This window comes from Neoarius graeffei, chromosome 22 (assembly GCF_027579695.1).
Source record: "Neoarius graeffei isolate fNeoGra1 chromosome 22, fNeoGra1.pri, whole genome shotgun sequence".
Classification (NCBI taxonomy): domain Eukaryota; kingdom Metazoa; phylum Chordata; class Actinopteri; order Siluriformes; family Ariidae; genus Neoarius; species Neoarius graeffei.
This window is the reverse complement of record NC_083590.1, coordinates 29865052-29881681: the sequence shown is the minus strand read 5'-3', so window position 1 is coordinate 29881681 and position 16630 is coordinate 29865052. Positions and strand designations below refer to the sequence as shown.

At 39.7% G+C, this 16630-nt stretch overlaps 1 protein-coding gene across 6 annotated transcripts in view; it reads right to left on the bottom strand.

Annotated features, from left to right (window-relative positions):
* Positions 1-16630, bottom strand: part of phf14 (PHD finger protein 14) — a 284756-nt gene that overhangs the window by 96086 nt on the left and 172040 nt on the right. For all 6 annotated transcript variants that reach the window (XM_060904723.1, XM_060904724.1, XM_060904725.1 and 3 more), the window contains 2 exons: positions 9108-9239; positions 5323-5485 (listed from right to left, as the gene is read on the bottom strand). In XM_060904723.1, the coding sequence (XP_060760706.1) occupies positions 5323-5485; positions 9108-9239 (295 nt within the window). The remainder of the gene's footprint in view (positions 1-5322; positions 5486-9107; positions 9240-16630) is intronic.

Here is a 16630-nt window from a genome sequence, read left to right as displayed (position 1 = left end):
AAGCGGCTAGAGATAATGAGATGAGATGAGCTGTGTCTTGGTCAGGAGACTGGCAACACTACAAGTTTGACCCCATCATCACGTCCATGTGTGTTGTCAGGGAGGAGCGTCAAGAAATTTTTAATTGTGGCGACAGAAGGAATATCAAGAAACTCGTTGTAAGAGTGGTCAAACTTGGTGAAAAAATACAAACAATTTGGATTTTTCATCAGGGTGTCATAGGGCGTCCACAAAATCATGTCAAAATTGTGTTGAATTTGTGTAGACTGATCCCGGCATCATCCATCCATCCATCCATCCATCCATCCATCCATCCATCCATCCATCCATCCATCCATCCATCCATCCATCCATTATCCGTAATGGTGAAGATACATCGAGAAATGGTGATGTTAACCCAAGACAAACAAAAAGCCAAATATCCACCACTTAGAAGCCCAAATATGGAATTTCTGAGTTCTGCCAAATTGTGGCTATCTCCTGTACCTACGTGCCAAGTTTAATGAAGATCTGTTGAGAGTTTGTGTTGATAAATATAACATGAAAGGCATTGAGGGAGGGGATGGGTGGATGTTGTGCCCCCCAGGGACCTCCCTGGGGCCCGTACATGAATTTAGTCTATATCTGCAAAATTCTGGGTCATCCTGGGACTTACTTGCCAAATTTGGTAAAAATCCGTCGAGAAATGGTGACGTTAGCTCAAGACAAACAAATAACAGTGCTATCCTGTGCAGGCAAGCTGGAGCCTATCCCAGCTGACTATGGGTGAGAGGTGGGATACACCCTGGATCATCGCAGGGCTGACACACACATAGAGACAAACAACCATTCACACTCACATTCACACCTACAGTCAATTTCGAGCCACCAATTAGCCTAACCTGCATGTCTTTGAACTGTGGGGGAAACCAGAGCACCTGGAGGAAACCCACGTGGACACAGGGCGAACATGCAAACTCCACACAGAAAGGCCCTCGCCGGCCACTGAGATCGAACCCAGGACCTTCTTGCTGTGAGGTGACAGTGCTAACCACTACACCACCGTGCCGCCCTCCTGGCATCATTTGCCCCCTTAACTCAATAACCTCCAGGAGTTGTACTAAGACTTGGACGACAAATTGTCATGTTGATCCATCTAGGACTTAAATTCTGGCTCGCATACACACGTAACATTCACAGCATTTAGGAGTTCATTAAGGAAATGACACAAAATCTGTCATCTAAATGCCATTCTCTTTTCACCAAGTGAGTCAACATCAGTGAGGGCAAAGGTCCAAACCCTGTTCTCTCTCTCTCTCAGCCAGAGAAATGAGATGATACATCAGACTAACCGCAACCTTGATAAAGAAATAAAAATTATATATCCATATCATTTTATAACTCCTGAAGGCTAATAGTGATCTTCACTGCATGCCTGTTTAAAAAAAAAAAGTAATACGCTTAACAATATAATACTGTTCATTTAATGTCATTTTCTTCAAAATAATGAACTCTGAAAGCAGGTAACAGGACATGCCATGATCTCGAAACTAGTGCTTCGACAGCTAAAGCTACCACACACAAGCCTGATCAGTCAAGAGAGGATTAAACAGCAGGCTAAAACACAAGGCAAACGCTGCAGGAGTTTTTTTAATTTTGTGGATTTTGCTGTAAAATTCATTACCGCTCAATAGGCGCCACACTTTCGGGGCTCTTTCAATCAATCCCTCTGAACAATAAAAGGCTTAGTATTTTATCTTCAAGATATGCAATATGAAAGCTTTTGAGATGCAATTCACCAAAATGCACTTTCTCAAACCGAAAGCAGTCGTGACCTTGAGAAGGCTCGAGAGAACAGACCACAGCACGCGTCAATTATCTCTCATTAGCGAGGGTCGAGCGATCAATTAGAAATCAATTAACAAGGCCGCTTTGCCTTGAGCGATGCATAGATTAGGACTAGAAAGAGTGAATAGATTAAGACTGGAGTAAGTGAATTAAGAGAAGCTCAGATGCCTGCAAGATGCAGTTGTTAACTATATATAAAATTTCTTTTAAAACCCATTTACAGATGTACTTTATGAATGTGAAAAATGCTTTAAGAGCCATCAAAGAGGAGCAGCAAGATTCTGAGCTCTCATTATTTCAGTCCTTTTAATAATAAAAAAACCAACCCTTTTTTCCTCTGAAAAGGTGCCAGCTAGCACTTTATATAATAAAACGTGCAAGTTTCTTAATGCACCACATAAAAGTGATAGACGTTCTTGATAAATTCAAAGAAAAACACTTTCTCTGATTTGCATCTGCATTCTGCTGGCATGGTTTGAAGGAAGGCTCACTGCAAATAAAGTTATAGAGAAACATTTCGATCCTCATACGAGTGCTCTCTTCCAGGATGACCAGGGCACAAGGCTGACACTGAAGAGTCCGATGATGATGAAAATGATGTAAATGGTGCACTATGGTCCACCAGATCTCAACCTGACCGAACACCAAAGGGGGAATTTAGAGGGACGTGTGAGACAGCGCTTCCAAACACCATCATCGAAACACCAATTAAGGGAATACCTTTGCAAAGAATGGAGTTCATCGCTTCAACAGTTCCAGAGACTTACAGAATCGATGACGAGTGCACTGAAGCTATTCTGGATGACAGATATACATTTCGGTCTACATGTGTAGACTCAAATCTCTAACAACCCCGATTCCAAAAAAAGTTGGGACGCTGTGTAAATTGAAAATAAAAACAGAATGCGATAATTTGCAAACCATAGAAACCCTGTATTTCATTGAAAATAGTACAAAGACAACATATCAAATGTTGAAACTGAGAAATTTTATTGGTTTTTGAAAAATATCTGCTCATTTTGAATTTGATGCCAGCAACACGTTTCAGAAAAGTTGGGACAGGGACATGTTTACCACTGTGTTGCATCACCTCTACTTTTAACAACACTCTGTAAACGTTTGGGAACTGAGGAGACCAATTGCTGTAGTTCTGAAAGAGAAATGTTGTCCCATTCTTGCCTGATGTACAATTTCAGTTGCTCAACAGTTCAGGGTCTCCTTTCTTGTATTTTGCGCTTCATAATGCACCAAATGTTTTAAATGGGAGACAGGTCTGGACTGCAGGCAGGCCAGTTTAGCACCCGGACTCTTTTACTATGGAGCCATGCAGTTTTAATATGTCCAGAAAGCGGTTTGGCATCGTCTTGCTGAAAGAAGGAAGGCCTTCCCTGAAAAAGATTTTGTCTGGATGGCAACATATTGCTCTGAAACGTGTTTATATCATTCAGCATTAATGATGCCTTCCCAGATGTACAAGCTACCCATGTCATGTGCACTAATGCACCCTCATACCATCACAGATGCTGCTTTTGAACTGTGCACTGATAACAAGCCGGATGGTCCCTCTTCTCTTTAGCCTGGAGGACGTGGTGTCCATGATTTCTAAAAAGAATTTCTACTTTTGATTCGTCAGACCTTGAGACAATTTTCCACTTCGCCTCAGTCCATCGCAAAAGAGCTCAGGCCCAGAGAAGGTGGCGGTGTTTCTGGATATTGTTTATATCTGGTTTTAATATGCATTTGTGGATGCAGTAATGAACTGTTTTCACAGACGATGGTTTTCTGAAGTGTTCCTGAGCCCATACAGTGATTTCCACTACAGACACATGTCTGCTTTTAATGCAGTGTCTCCTGAGGGCCTGAAGATCACGGGCATCCAATGTCAGTTTTCAGCCTTGTGTCTTGCATACAGAGATTTCTCCAGATTGTCTGGATCTTTTAATGATATTATGGACCATAGATGATGTGATCACCAAATTCTTTGCAATTTTACATTGAGGAACGTTATTCTTAAATTGTTGCACTGTTTGCCCACGCAGTCTTTCACAGAGCGGTGAACCCCTCTCCATCTTTACTTCTGAGAGACTCCGCCTCTCTGGGATGCTCTTTTTATACCCAATCATATTGCTGACCTGTTACTAATTAACCTAATTAGGTTTTTTGTTTGTTTGTTTTTTTTGCATTACACAACTTTGTCTTTTGTTGCCCCATCCTAACTTTTCTGAAACAAGTTGCTGACATCAAATTCAAAATGAGCTTATCAAAAAACAATAACATTTCTCAGTTTCAAGATTTGATGTGTTGTCTTTGTACTATTTTCAATGAAATGTAGGGTTTCCATGGTTTGCAAATCTTCATATTCTGTTTTATGCAGCGTCCCAATTTTTTTTGGAATTGGGGTTGTACTTATCCAGCATCTATAGTGTACAGGGTTTATAATATCTACTTAAATAGATATACTTTAAACCCTATTGGTGGGTTTGTTGACTCGTTTTGGTCTACAACAACAAAAATGTAGAAACACTGCTCTTGTTTATGAAAGAAGCTTTGAGGTAAAGTTGTTCCTCTACATTTTCTGTCTTACCTTCATGTCAGAGGAATGTGTGCTTTCTGGTTTATGTTTACAGTTACGCAACAAATTTTTGACTTATGAACATCAAGAATATAATCCTTTGCAAATAAGAAAAATAAAACACTGTCGGAAGCTTTGTTATTGCAAAGTAATGAGCTTCAGGGATTTCGCAGCCCTCCACTTCTGTCCCTACTGTTGATTATTTTTCTATAGTAGCATGCCTGGTTGTGTTTTATTCCTTACTTGTGGGTGCGTCTTGGCTTTTGGGACACACCCACAAGTGATGACTTCAGGATGCTGTCAGCAGCTGAAGTCTTTACATGAGCATGTAAAGATGAACATTTTGTACTACCTCCATTTTCTTCTCTTTCCTTTAGCTTTCAGCAGTCTGTAAAAAGAGAGCTCTGATTTTGTGTTAAATCTATTTGTGCAGTCAATCGCTCAACAGCTCTTTCGCATTTTAGATCTGGGGTTTTTTTGCTTGTTTTTGCAGCATTAGAGCTGTGTTACTTCTGCCTACGGTGATGTCATAGGAGTTCTGGCTAATGTACATTATTGCACCCTCTGCTGTCTAAACAACGCAATTATAGCTAGGAAAAACTAAGATTATGCAGCCTGTATAATAATAATCATGATTCATTTATTATTTAATTTCATTGATTCAAATAGTCATAAATTTGTATCAGGATTTATCGTCACATGGCTAGTAACACTCACTGTCCTGTTATTCCACTTGAACCGTATTGTCAGCCTTGGCGTATCTTACACATCCCACTTGCTCTTCATGAATTATTGTTTTCTTGTATGTGAAGGACTGAAGAGACTATACATCATCCAAAGGCAGACAGTTTGTGCACATGGATGGAATGATGCTGTTAACCAAATACCCTATGATCAGTGAATATGTGTACCCTGATACCCACCGTGCCCCTCAGCTGCAGTTTTTTAGGCTCTGGTGACATGTCCTGAGGGATGAATTTGATTGGCCCCTTGATCTGTCTCCTGGACCTCTTGGTGCCATCAGGGAGTGTCTCCATGGCGATGTCTGCCTCATCGCTGCTGGCCTGGTCGCACTCCGAGCACTGCCTGAAAACACAATGTCAAACTCACTTTTAGTCTTTATTAACAATCCATATTCTGAGAAACATATTTCCAATAAAACAAACACCACCAAAGACATTTGTGTGTGACAAAAGCGGGATATAAATAATCAGAACAGGCATGTACTAATGTAAAATGCTTATGTGATGGTTAGTATGTACAATATCATGATATTGTATTTTTAAATTCACATGATTATGCATAACTGGACAGCATTTTAATTAAAAAAGGATTTTCTATGTACTGTATTTTAAAAGAACTGTATTTTATTTTCTCGCCTTGTGAACAGAATTATGGGATTGCTGTACTGACTGTGTTCTAAATTGCCTGATTAACAATGAGTATGTTGAATATGAATATTAAGGTTTAATCCACTGTCGAATGCTCATATCTGATTGGCCAGAAGGTGTTCATTCACTCTCTCTCACAGCAACTCTGACTGCTCGTTCTCATGCATTAGCATTTCTATTGTATGACAACTTATTAAGTCATAGGAACTTGCCATGGCAGATGCTTCCCATAATCTACATTGAAAAACAAAGAGAAATCTCTAACTGTGAAGACGTGGTGACGTTTTCTCTAAGGAGCTGGTTATTTAACATTTACGGAAGGAGTCTCCAGTGTCAGCACTTTGTAACAGACAAAGGTAAATAATGGGCGACTTCATGTTTTCTGCAACAGGAAATTTCTCGTTAACAAGCTACATTTCTTTGGGCTTACTAAATTGAAGAGAATATGAAGGAATGACTGTGAATACCTGCAGAACTACGAACATGAAACAAATTGTTTCATGGACGATCCACAGCATTAAACACAAGAGAGCTCTGAGAGCACAATCTCCTCCGCTGGAAACTCGGCTATAAAATGTGACTGAATTGAATGAAATCGTAATATGCGTATTACCGACATATAACAAAGAATCCTGTCAAATTTTGTGAAATTCCTCCAAAAATTGTGAGGGAAGTTGAATTCAAAAAGCAAGCATGCCTTGATGAAATTGCCAAAGTACAAGTTTGTTAATAATCAGGGCATAACTCTGGTAAAATCAAACAAAATTTCAATATGCGTATAACGGTCATATAACAAAGCCTTTTGCCAAGTTTGGTGAAATTCCTCCACAAATTGTGAGAGGAGTTGATTTCAGAAGAACGTCCACCCTCATGGAACTGTCAAAGTACAAGTTATTTAATCAAGGGTCAAAACTCTGGGAAAATTTTCACAAACGAAATTAAATCGCAACATGCGTATTACCGTCATACAACAAGGCCTTTTACCGAGCTTCGAGAAATTCGTCCACAAATTGTGAGAGGAGTTGATGTCAGAAGGCGAGCACACCTTCATGAAATTGTCAAAGAACAAGGTTGTTAATCAAAAGCTGTAACTCTGGTAAAATGCGACTGAATTGAACAAAATAAAAATATGCGTACGACTGACGTATCACAAAGCCTTTTGTCAAGTTTGGTGAAATTCCTCCACAAACTGTGAGAGGAGTTGATTTCAGAAGAAGAAAACACACTCATGAAATTGTCAACGTATAATTTTGTTAATCAAGGGCTGTAACTCTGGTAAAATTGAACGAAATTACAATATGTGTATTACTGACATACACTACCGTTCAAAAGTTTGGGGTCACCCAGACAATGTTGTGTTTTCCATGAAAAGTCACACTTTTATTTCCCACCATAAGTTGTAAAATGAATAGAAAATATAGTCAAGACATTTTTCTGGCCATTTTGAGCATTTAATCGACCCCACAAACGTGATGCTCCAGAAACTCAATCTGCTCAAAGGAAGGTCAGTTTTATAGCTTCTCTAAAGAGCTCAACTGTTTTCAGCTGTGCTAACATGATTGTACAAGGGTTTTCTAATCATCCATTAGCCTTCTGAGGCAATGAGCAAACACATTGTACCATTAGAACACTGGAGTGAGAGTTGCTGGAAATGGGCCTCTATACACCTATGGAGATATTGCACCAAAAACCAGACATTTGCAGCTAGAATAGTCATTTACCACATTAGCAATGTATAGAGTGGATTTCTGATTAGTTTAAAGTGATCTTCATTGAAAAGAACAGTGCTTTTCTTTCAAAAATAAGCACATTTCAAAGTGACCCCAAACTTTTGAACGGTAGTGTATAATAAAGAATCCTGCCAAGTTTTGTGAAATTCCTCCAAAAATTGTGAGAGGAGTTGATTTCAGAAGGTGAGCACCCTTCCCGGGACGGATGGAAATCGCCGTGACATAATCCCTTTTGGGCCTTTCAGCCAGTGGGGGATAAAAACTACAAATGGATCAAAAGTACAAGGTTTTGGTCCTTAATAAAGGAAGATTTGTTGGTAAATATTGAAAATCCTTGCTTCTGATTGGCTGGCCTGGTAATTTCTTATCTAGATCTAACTCTAAAGTAAGTCTGGTCAATATTTAATCGGGTCTAAATAAGCGCTCTTGATACAATAGTAAACAGTCTTGATATTATGTTCCTTTAACCTGCTTAATGTGCAATTTGAAATTGTGAACCAAAAAAAATTAGTAACGTAAACATGAATTTCGAAAAAAAAAAAAACCCACCTTTCAAATATGGTGAAAAAAAGTTTATCTGCTCGCATGCAGTGCTTTCTCAGACGACTGGACAAAGCAACGGTTCGCAAAATTGAAATGGAAACACTTTTTTTTTGTGTTTCAGTCACATGACATGACCACTAAAAGTCTCAGCTACAACCCTGAACAGGCAGGGTTTCGTCCTTTGGTTTATAAAGAGCGATGGCTATGCACTTCTCAGTTGGAACTTAAAAAAAAAAAAAAAAGGAAAAAAAAAAGAGAGACAGCTTTTATTTCGTGTGAAACTGCAGTGGAAACCCGCCTCATGACAAAATTCAAAAATAACTGTTAATATTCGGTTTACAACATTTACATTTTATCATCGACTTTTGAGAAAAAACTAAGAAAACGCTTGTGTTAATAAAGGAATTATTAATAGGCTAATTAATTAAAAGTGACAAGGGCAAAGCAACTTAAAGACGTTAATACTGCAATAATAATATAACAATATTAGCATATCAATGTGCGTGCTGGTGGGTAATTAGGACGTCAATTACGATAATGAGTTGTTTTCATATTAGTAAGAAAAAAATATATACAACAAACTAAATATAGACGACCTAAAAACAAAAAGAGATACTCCTCTCAATGCTGTATGACCGCTGTAAATATTGATGGCTATAATTACATATAATTTAGCCTCCTCGTCAAATATAATTTCGCAATACGTTCTAATTTACGCCTGGCTGAGTGGAACGACATCGCACTATTTTTCCAAGAAGGATTACAGAAATTCTATGAATCAAAAGCGAAGGCACCAGAGTTTTTCATCAAATAAACACACAAGGGTAGCGTCTGTAATAAATCCTTGACTGACAGCTTAATCATGGAAGGAAATCCTTCAACTTGACTCCCATCTGTCAAATCTACACACCGCTATTCAATAAAATAAAGACAAGTGTTCATGACGGAGCGAGTACGAAATTAACTGGACGCTATAACTTTTCTCTGTGTATTCTGAATCGTTTACGCCCTGTTGTACATTTTTCGAGGGTTTTTTTTGCACACCAGTAGCTATTCTTGGTCTTCTTGGGCATGCGGGTGAGAGGTGGGTCCAGGCAGCCCAGGTGGTAGTGCAGCTTGCACGTGTCACAGAGTAAAAGGAGATGCTGGTCTTGGTTCTTCTTACAGATCCCACAACTGCAAATCAGTTAAACACAAACACAGGGAATATTCAGTGATCAGCAGTACAACTCAAATATTATTATTTCATGCACCAAAAATAATGTGGCGTTTTATTAATTTCGAGAGAGACAGAAATACAGCTTGGTGAGGGAACAGTGTTGTAGTCGAGTCACTAAACCTCGAGTCCGAGTCCAGTCTTGAGTCCCCGGCGTTCAAGTCCGGGTCAAGTCCAAGTCATTCGAGAAAATTTCGAGTCGAGTCCGAGAACAAGACTCCAACTGTACCATTTGATGGTGGCTGTTGCTGCCTTTATGTGAAACCGTTTACGGTGCGCGCAAGAGTCTGTTTGGTGCGCGCTGTCCGGAGCGCGCCCAAAGGTCTATCTGATGTCAAAGTGTGACACTTTTGCACAAAATTAATACGAAAATTAAAGTAGCAGACCTGTTTACCCCAAATTTGCCCTGTCAGTAGTCTTGCAGTATCTTGTCAGTAGTTTTGGTAAGCTGTCAGTAGGAATTTTACTGGGGTCCAATCTATGTATTGTATCGAAGACAAAAAGTAGAAAGCAGCCTATTAGATAATAGTACTCATTCAAGTTGAAAGTAAGTGATAGATTACATGAACAAAATTTTAAAAATTAAAATCTAGCACTGGTCTTATTTTTTCTGTCAAGTTAAGCACCTGTGAGAACCAAAAAGCAAACCCATGTAAGATTCTAGATCTGCTCCATAATCCTATTACCAAGGTCTACTTGTTGACTCCTCATGCATTTCATTATTTCAGTATCTCTGAAATAACCAGAAGACTAGCAGTAATACTTATTTAGGATGCTACAATAAGAAAAAATATTTCAGAGACCATACTATGCTCTAATAGGCTACTTAATAGTTGATTGGCAGCTATACTGATCTCACACTCTTTACTAACAAATCACAAGTCATTGATACCTGGCAACTGACAAAACAAGAAAAAAATGTCAACATCAAAAAAGTTTAATTTCAAGTTAACAAAGTTTGACATTGGTTAATAACTGAACATGCATTTATGGCAACTCAATTATGGCATTCAATGCAACGTATGGTAAACGTGGCTTAAACGTGATTAAACATGGCTGCGCCCATGACTATACGATCGATGTTCGATTCCCACAATAAATATGATTATAAAGTAAGTCATGAACAGGGTTTTTTCTAGAAAAATTTAGTATAAGGGCGCTCACCATGGCGAGGGAGCGAAGCGGGGGGGGGATGGTGCCGGTTGTCCCCCCCCGCCGTGCAAAGCCTTTGAAAAATGCTCCAATGGGACATTCTGAGAGGGAAATTGTAACAAATTGTCTGTCAACATTGAAAAAGAAAGAAGTAATCTTCTTCTGCCCCGGACAGTCTTTGGCTTTCTTCCGCTTCGTGCCGCGGGATGACATCTTTAAATGCCCAAGTGTCAACAAAAACAACTCGCGGACTACTTCTGTAAAAAGCTCCCGCGCCGGTGGGTGAAAGGTCATTCAGTCTCGAGAAATCTCGCTCTACAAGTCAGCTGACCTTGTGTGTAACCCATGTCAAATCTCGCGAGAGCAGCCGCGACAAGTAAACAACTAAACAACATGGCGCCTCAGTCTGGAAAACGCCAATTCGGATTGTTTTTGCACCGTCTCGCGGTGTATCTACTATGACTGGAATATTTTTGGAGCAATTATAACGTATTTGATGATCAGACACATTGTCACGTGGTGTTGTTGGGATGTTTTCACGGAGTCGGTAAGGGGGCGCACGCCGAGAGTAAGAGGGCGCAGCGCCCCTGTTCCCCCGTTTAGACGAAAGCCTGATGAAACATTTGGCAACATTTCGGCCATAAATCGTAGTTTTTGGACAAGAATTCGTAGTCTGTATTTTGTTTTGAAAAATCGTAGGAACTACGGACAAATCGTAGGAGTAAACATGTCTGAAGTAGATATAAATATCTTATGCCAAATTATTATAGCATGTTACAAAAAAACAAGAAAAAAAAATCATCTCCAATTTACGAGTCCGAATGCAGTTAATGCACAAGTCCGAGTCATCAGTGCTCAAGCCCAAGTCAAGTCACGAGTCCTTAAAATTAGGGTGCGAGTCGGACTCGAGTCCGAGTCCTGGATTCGAGTACTACAAGCCTGTTCAGGAACGACTGTTTATAGCTGCTACAATGGAAGCTAGGAAAAAAGACGGGAAAGAACTTGTGTTTTACGGACATACGATACATTAAACATAACACAGTCAAAAAGCATGATGCATCATTCGTTAAGAAATATAATAAAAACCGTAATCTTTCCAAAGATTAAACAAGTCAGTGAAGGGATGGCTCCGCCTCCAAGTCTCGTCCTTGTTGTTACGAACTTGTGTGCCAGAAATACTCTTAAAATATACTTCAAACATGGTGGAAGAAAAACTACTGCAGACATTTGACCTCACTATGGCCTTGACGCAGTTTGGATCCGATCCAAAATCGAATCAGTTCATCTGCTGGTTATGATGATAATTCCACATAAAGCCTACAAACATTCAAACACTCGTTCTTAAGATATTGTGCTAACAAAATAACCACTCGGGTGCAAAAGCACTAAATTCTCACAAGTTAGAGATAACACACATACCCAAGTCAATATCTTGTTATTTGAAGTCGTACATCATATTAGCTGATAATAATAATAATTATTATTATTTTATGTGCTCTTTCCCAAATAGTCAGTAAGCCAGCTGCTGTTGTTCTGGAATCCAGCTGATACATGTACAATAGCAGTCAAAAGTTTGGACACACCTTCTAATTCAAAGGTTTTTCTTTATTTTTATTAATTAAAAGTCACTTCATGTCTTAAAGTCTAGGCTGAAAACATATCTGTTTAGTCAAGCCTTTTGTTAATGGTGTTTATGAGGTAAAGGAGTAGATCTGGAGGGTCCTCAGACATAAAGTGTTTTGGTAAACTGGGATGTATGGATGCTGTCAGTCCCCCACTCGCTTGCTCACTCGAGTTTGTTGACGGTGTAGTGGCTGCTGCTTTATGTCCCGGGGCTCCCTCATGCCTGTGTTACCTTCTGGCTCTCTCCTTTTAGTTATGCTGTCATAGTTAGTTGCCGGAGTCCCTGCTTGTACTCGGTGCAATATGTATACTGTTCCTACTTACTCAGGTGACATTGGGCATACCTAACCACCTGTGTTTTCTTTCCCTCCCCCCCACCCCAAATCTGTCCCTCTGAGTTACATGGAGTCAACAGGAAATCTTTTGGTGGAGAGGGTGGAGACCTCGACTGGCTATCGTAGCCTGCAGGGAATCGGCCGTCAGACATTCTGTCGCATGTCCCAGACCCGGTGAAATGTAACTGAATTGTCTTGGCCAGGCCTAAGGGTCCCATCTGCATCTCATCATTGCTGAGGAGTGTGCTCCCATCACCCAATCAAGCATCCAGCCAGAGCAGGTCATGATATATTTTACCATATTAACATGCCATTGTTGTGTGTTATGCCTGATGTAAAGACTCTCGTCTCTGCGAGCCTACCACACAGATTTAATACTTGTCATTTTTAGGGCATACCTAACAACCTGTGTTTTCTTTCTCCCCCCCCCCCAATCTGTCCCTCTGAGTTACATGTTGATCCTGGGATTGAGATGCTGGCCTCTTCTGCCCCTCGGACCTGCTTGATCCATCCTGGTGCCCTGTGTCTGGTCAGAGTTTTATCGCACCGCTCCTGTGAAGGACGGCCCCATGAGGACAGTTGAGGGTTATACCTGTTAAAACTGTTAATATTATAGTCATGCTGTCTGTTGTTGCCCAAATGAGGATGGGTTCCCTTCTGAGTCTGGTTCCTCTCGAGGTTTCTTCCTCATGTCGTCTGAGGGAGTTTTTCCTTGCCACCGTCGCCACAGGTTTGCTCATTGGGGATAGATTAGGGATAAAATTAGCTCATGTTTTAAGTCGTTCAAATTCTGTAAAGCTGCTTTGCGACAATGTTTATTGTTAAAAGCGCTATACAAATAAACTTGATTTGATTTGATTTAAAGTAATGATGGATGTCATCTCTCTTGACTTAGTTGAGTGCCTCTTGACATAATATGGATTACTACAGTTGTGGTGTTGAATAGGGCTATTTACTGTATTTTATTATTTACTATTTGGTCTTAAACACATTAAGAAGACAAGAAACTTGTTCACTAATTACCTTTTGACGAGGTACCTGTTAATTGAAAAGCATTCCAGGTGATTACCTCATGAAGCTGGGTAAGCTAACGCCAATAGTGTGCAAAGCGTCATCGAGGTAAACGCTGGCTACTTTGAAGAATCTAAAATATTAAATATCGTTTGTTTTTTTGTTTTGTTTACCACAAAATTTCCTGAATGTTCCATGTGTTATTTCATAGTTTTGATTTCTTCAGTATTGTTCTACAATGCAGAAAATACAAAATACAGTAAAACCTATGAATGACTAGGGGGTGTACAAACTTTTGACTGGTACTGGACATCTAATGATTGCTTCTAGCAAGATACTAATTTGAATTTATCAGTAACTAATTTGAAGAAATAAAATGTTCCACTGAAATAGTGACATGGTTTCATGAAAAAAAAAAGTACTACATTGAAATAATCTTGAAATAATGAGTTATTAAGACAAAATAACGACTTAATGTATTTAAATAAACACGAGAATTAGCTGAAATCACGAAAAGCTTATTAAAGAACAAGCTAATGGCTTGAAATAATGACGTATTATCTTGCAATTATCGGTTCAAACAGCATTTCGACAAACTGCGGTTCAGGGCTTCTGTACAAAGTGAACCGATATGGTACGTGCCCAAATGTTTTACGAATTTTTGGCAAAATAATGCGCAAATCTTTGTGTATAGCTAAATCCGTTAGCTGCTGTTGTATTATGTCAAGTACAATAAATAGCGTAACTAATAGTGATCAATTTTAGGACTTATGAATAAAAAACAGTGCAAAATACACACAAGACACACACATATGAGAGAGGATATTACACATTGGCGTGAAGCTACGAAGTTTATGCAAAGTTGCAATGTATTCACGAGTGAGTGAAGCAAACGAGTGAAAATATTTTCAACACGAGAAGATAAACTTGATATCTTCATGCCACCATGTAATGTTCTTTATATTATATGGACACATCCACAAAAAATACGCAAGAATTTTAATTTTGAATCGGTTCGCCATTTTGACAGCACGCTTCGATTCAGCGGGAAAACACTGGGAGTGAAATATCGGAAATTATTTGTTTCGCGGTCCGGTTTCCATCAAATCCTGCGCTCTGATTGGCTGGTGAGCGGGTCCGTATCCTACGATATGGACCCCGGTTACGGACCTCTGGCGACTCGCTCATTCACAATAACAAACATAGCATTTTTTGTCAACATTTATTTTCGCATTTCTCAGGAGAATAGCATTAATTTTACAGCATGGATAGCGATAATGACAGTGTTCACAGCAAAAGCGAGTTTTACTACCCTGAGGAAGAAGAAATAAAAGAAAACATTTCAGGAGAAAGCTAAAAACCTCTAACTGCTGCTAACGCCGAGCAAAAACATGGCTGAATCCTGAATGACTCAATTTTGTATAAATAGGGGACTACATAGGCGGCAAAATGTAGTTTTTTTCCTGCCATGGAAGTGCACTTGTATACCGAGGAGGAAGCAATTTGCATTACAGCTGTGAATGAGGATTCAAAATGGCGGCTTGCCTCAGCTCGGCTCGGTTTTCCCTTTCGGGCGCTCTCGTTTTCTGTAAGAATTTCGTAAAGAAAAAAATATATATATTATTTACCAGCTTAAAGGGGAACAGAGGGCAATATATAGAATAAATATAACAATAAAACACACATTAACAAACCTTATTCAAGACTTACAAAAGTTTTTTGTTCTAAGGTTGGAAAGTTATAGTGTTTTGAAAGTAGCTCGAGCAAACTATTTCCGCAGTTTGAACAGCCCGCCATGATATTAATTTTATCCAATCAGAATGCACGTTCATTTTCTCTGCGTAACACTCATGACGTATGTATGTGCCCAGTTGTGTTGGCTCATTAAGGTTGGGAATAGCACGTGTGAAATACCTGTTTCTGCCTCTTGCGACAATTTCGCAAGTCCACAGGTGGCGCCTATCTCATTGCAGCAAATAAATTCTGCTGGACTCGTGAGCAACTCCACATTACATTTTCCGCACGAGCACCACGCCGTGTCACCTGCACGCAGACGCTCTGCCCCACGCTTGCCATGCTCATGGTCAGCATTAGTCTCATCCTCGCCGTCATCCGAGCTTTCTTCTCTTATTTCATCACCGGAGTCGAGAGTACCTCTCCTAGGTTCAAACTGGTACCCTTCTCAGCCATAGCCTGCTTGCAGTGTGTCTTGCGGGATCTCTTCGTATGATTCGACAGAGCTGTCGCTTTCACTTGATGCGCCCGACGCCATGATTACACGCTTATCTCCTCTATTTCGGAGAGTTCCGCTAGTGCAGTGGGTAGCGCTGACATCACGGTCTTTTAAAAATGGTGACTCTTGTGCGGTTTAGCGTATAAAGTATTATATTTACAATTACCAAGATATTTCGTTGTTTTCTAGTATATAAATTTGATAGAATACTTAAGAATACGTTACTTTGTCACATCAGCAACCGTATATATTATATTTTGTACCCCTTTAAGGTCGGTCCGTATGGTGAAATACCGTGACCTCGGCCCAGAGCGCCTTGCTCAGTACTTTCAAGACCTCGGTCACGGTATTTCACGATACGGACCTCCCAGCTGGTAAATAACATATATTTATTACACATACAGGACACTTTTTCGATGGAATAAAAACAGGTGTTCTATTCCCTTCTAGTGAGTTTCACTCATTTGGTTTGATAGCATGCATATTGTTAGCGTATCGCTTATCCTACATATATTACGTTGCTCTACCCGATGGAGAATGAGTGCTGAATACGGTTTACGATATCGCATGGTTGTCAAGACGACATGGCGTCACACGTCGGAGCTGATGTGAATATCCAATGAGAAAGTTTTCTGCTGCGCGTGCACAAGCATTTCTTTGTTCGCCAGCGGCGCCCACTGTAAACCGTCGCAGTGAACTGAAAATGCCATAAGAGCCATATTACACGTAAAACTTCCACGCTATTGAGTGACTTTTTAGATGTACATTGGATTGACACAACATTGAATTACACTGGATCAGAATCAGCATTGGATATTGGTTAGTAACCCCTCCTGTTCTGAACTTTTTGTAAAATCTATAATTGTTCCATCGGATGTGTATATTGGCTGGCTTTTTCATGGTACATCAGATATATTCCATTCAGCTAACATGATACTGAACTTGTATTTGAATCGTTCAATATCATGCTAGCTGAATGGAATATATCTGATAGACG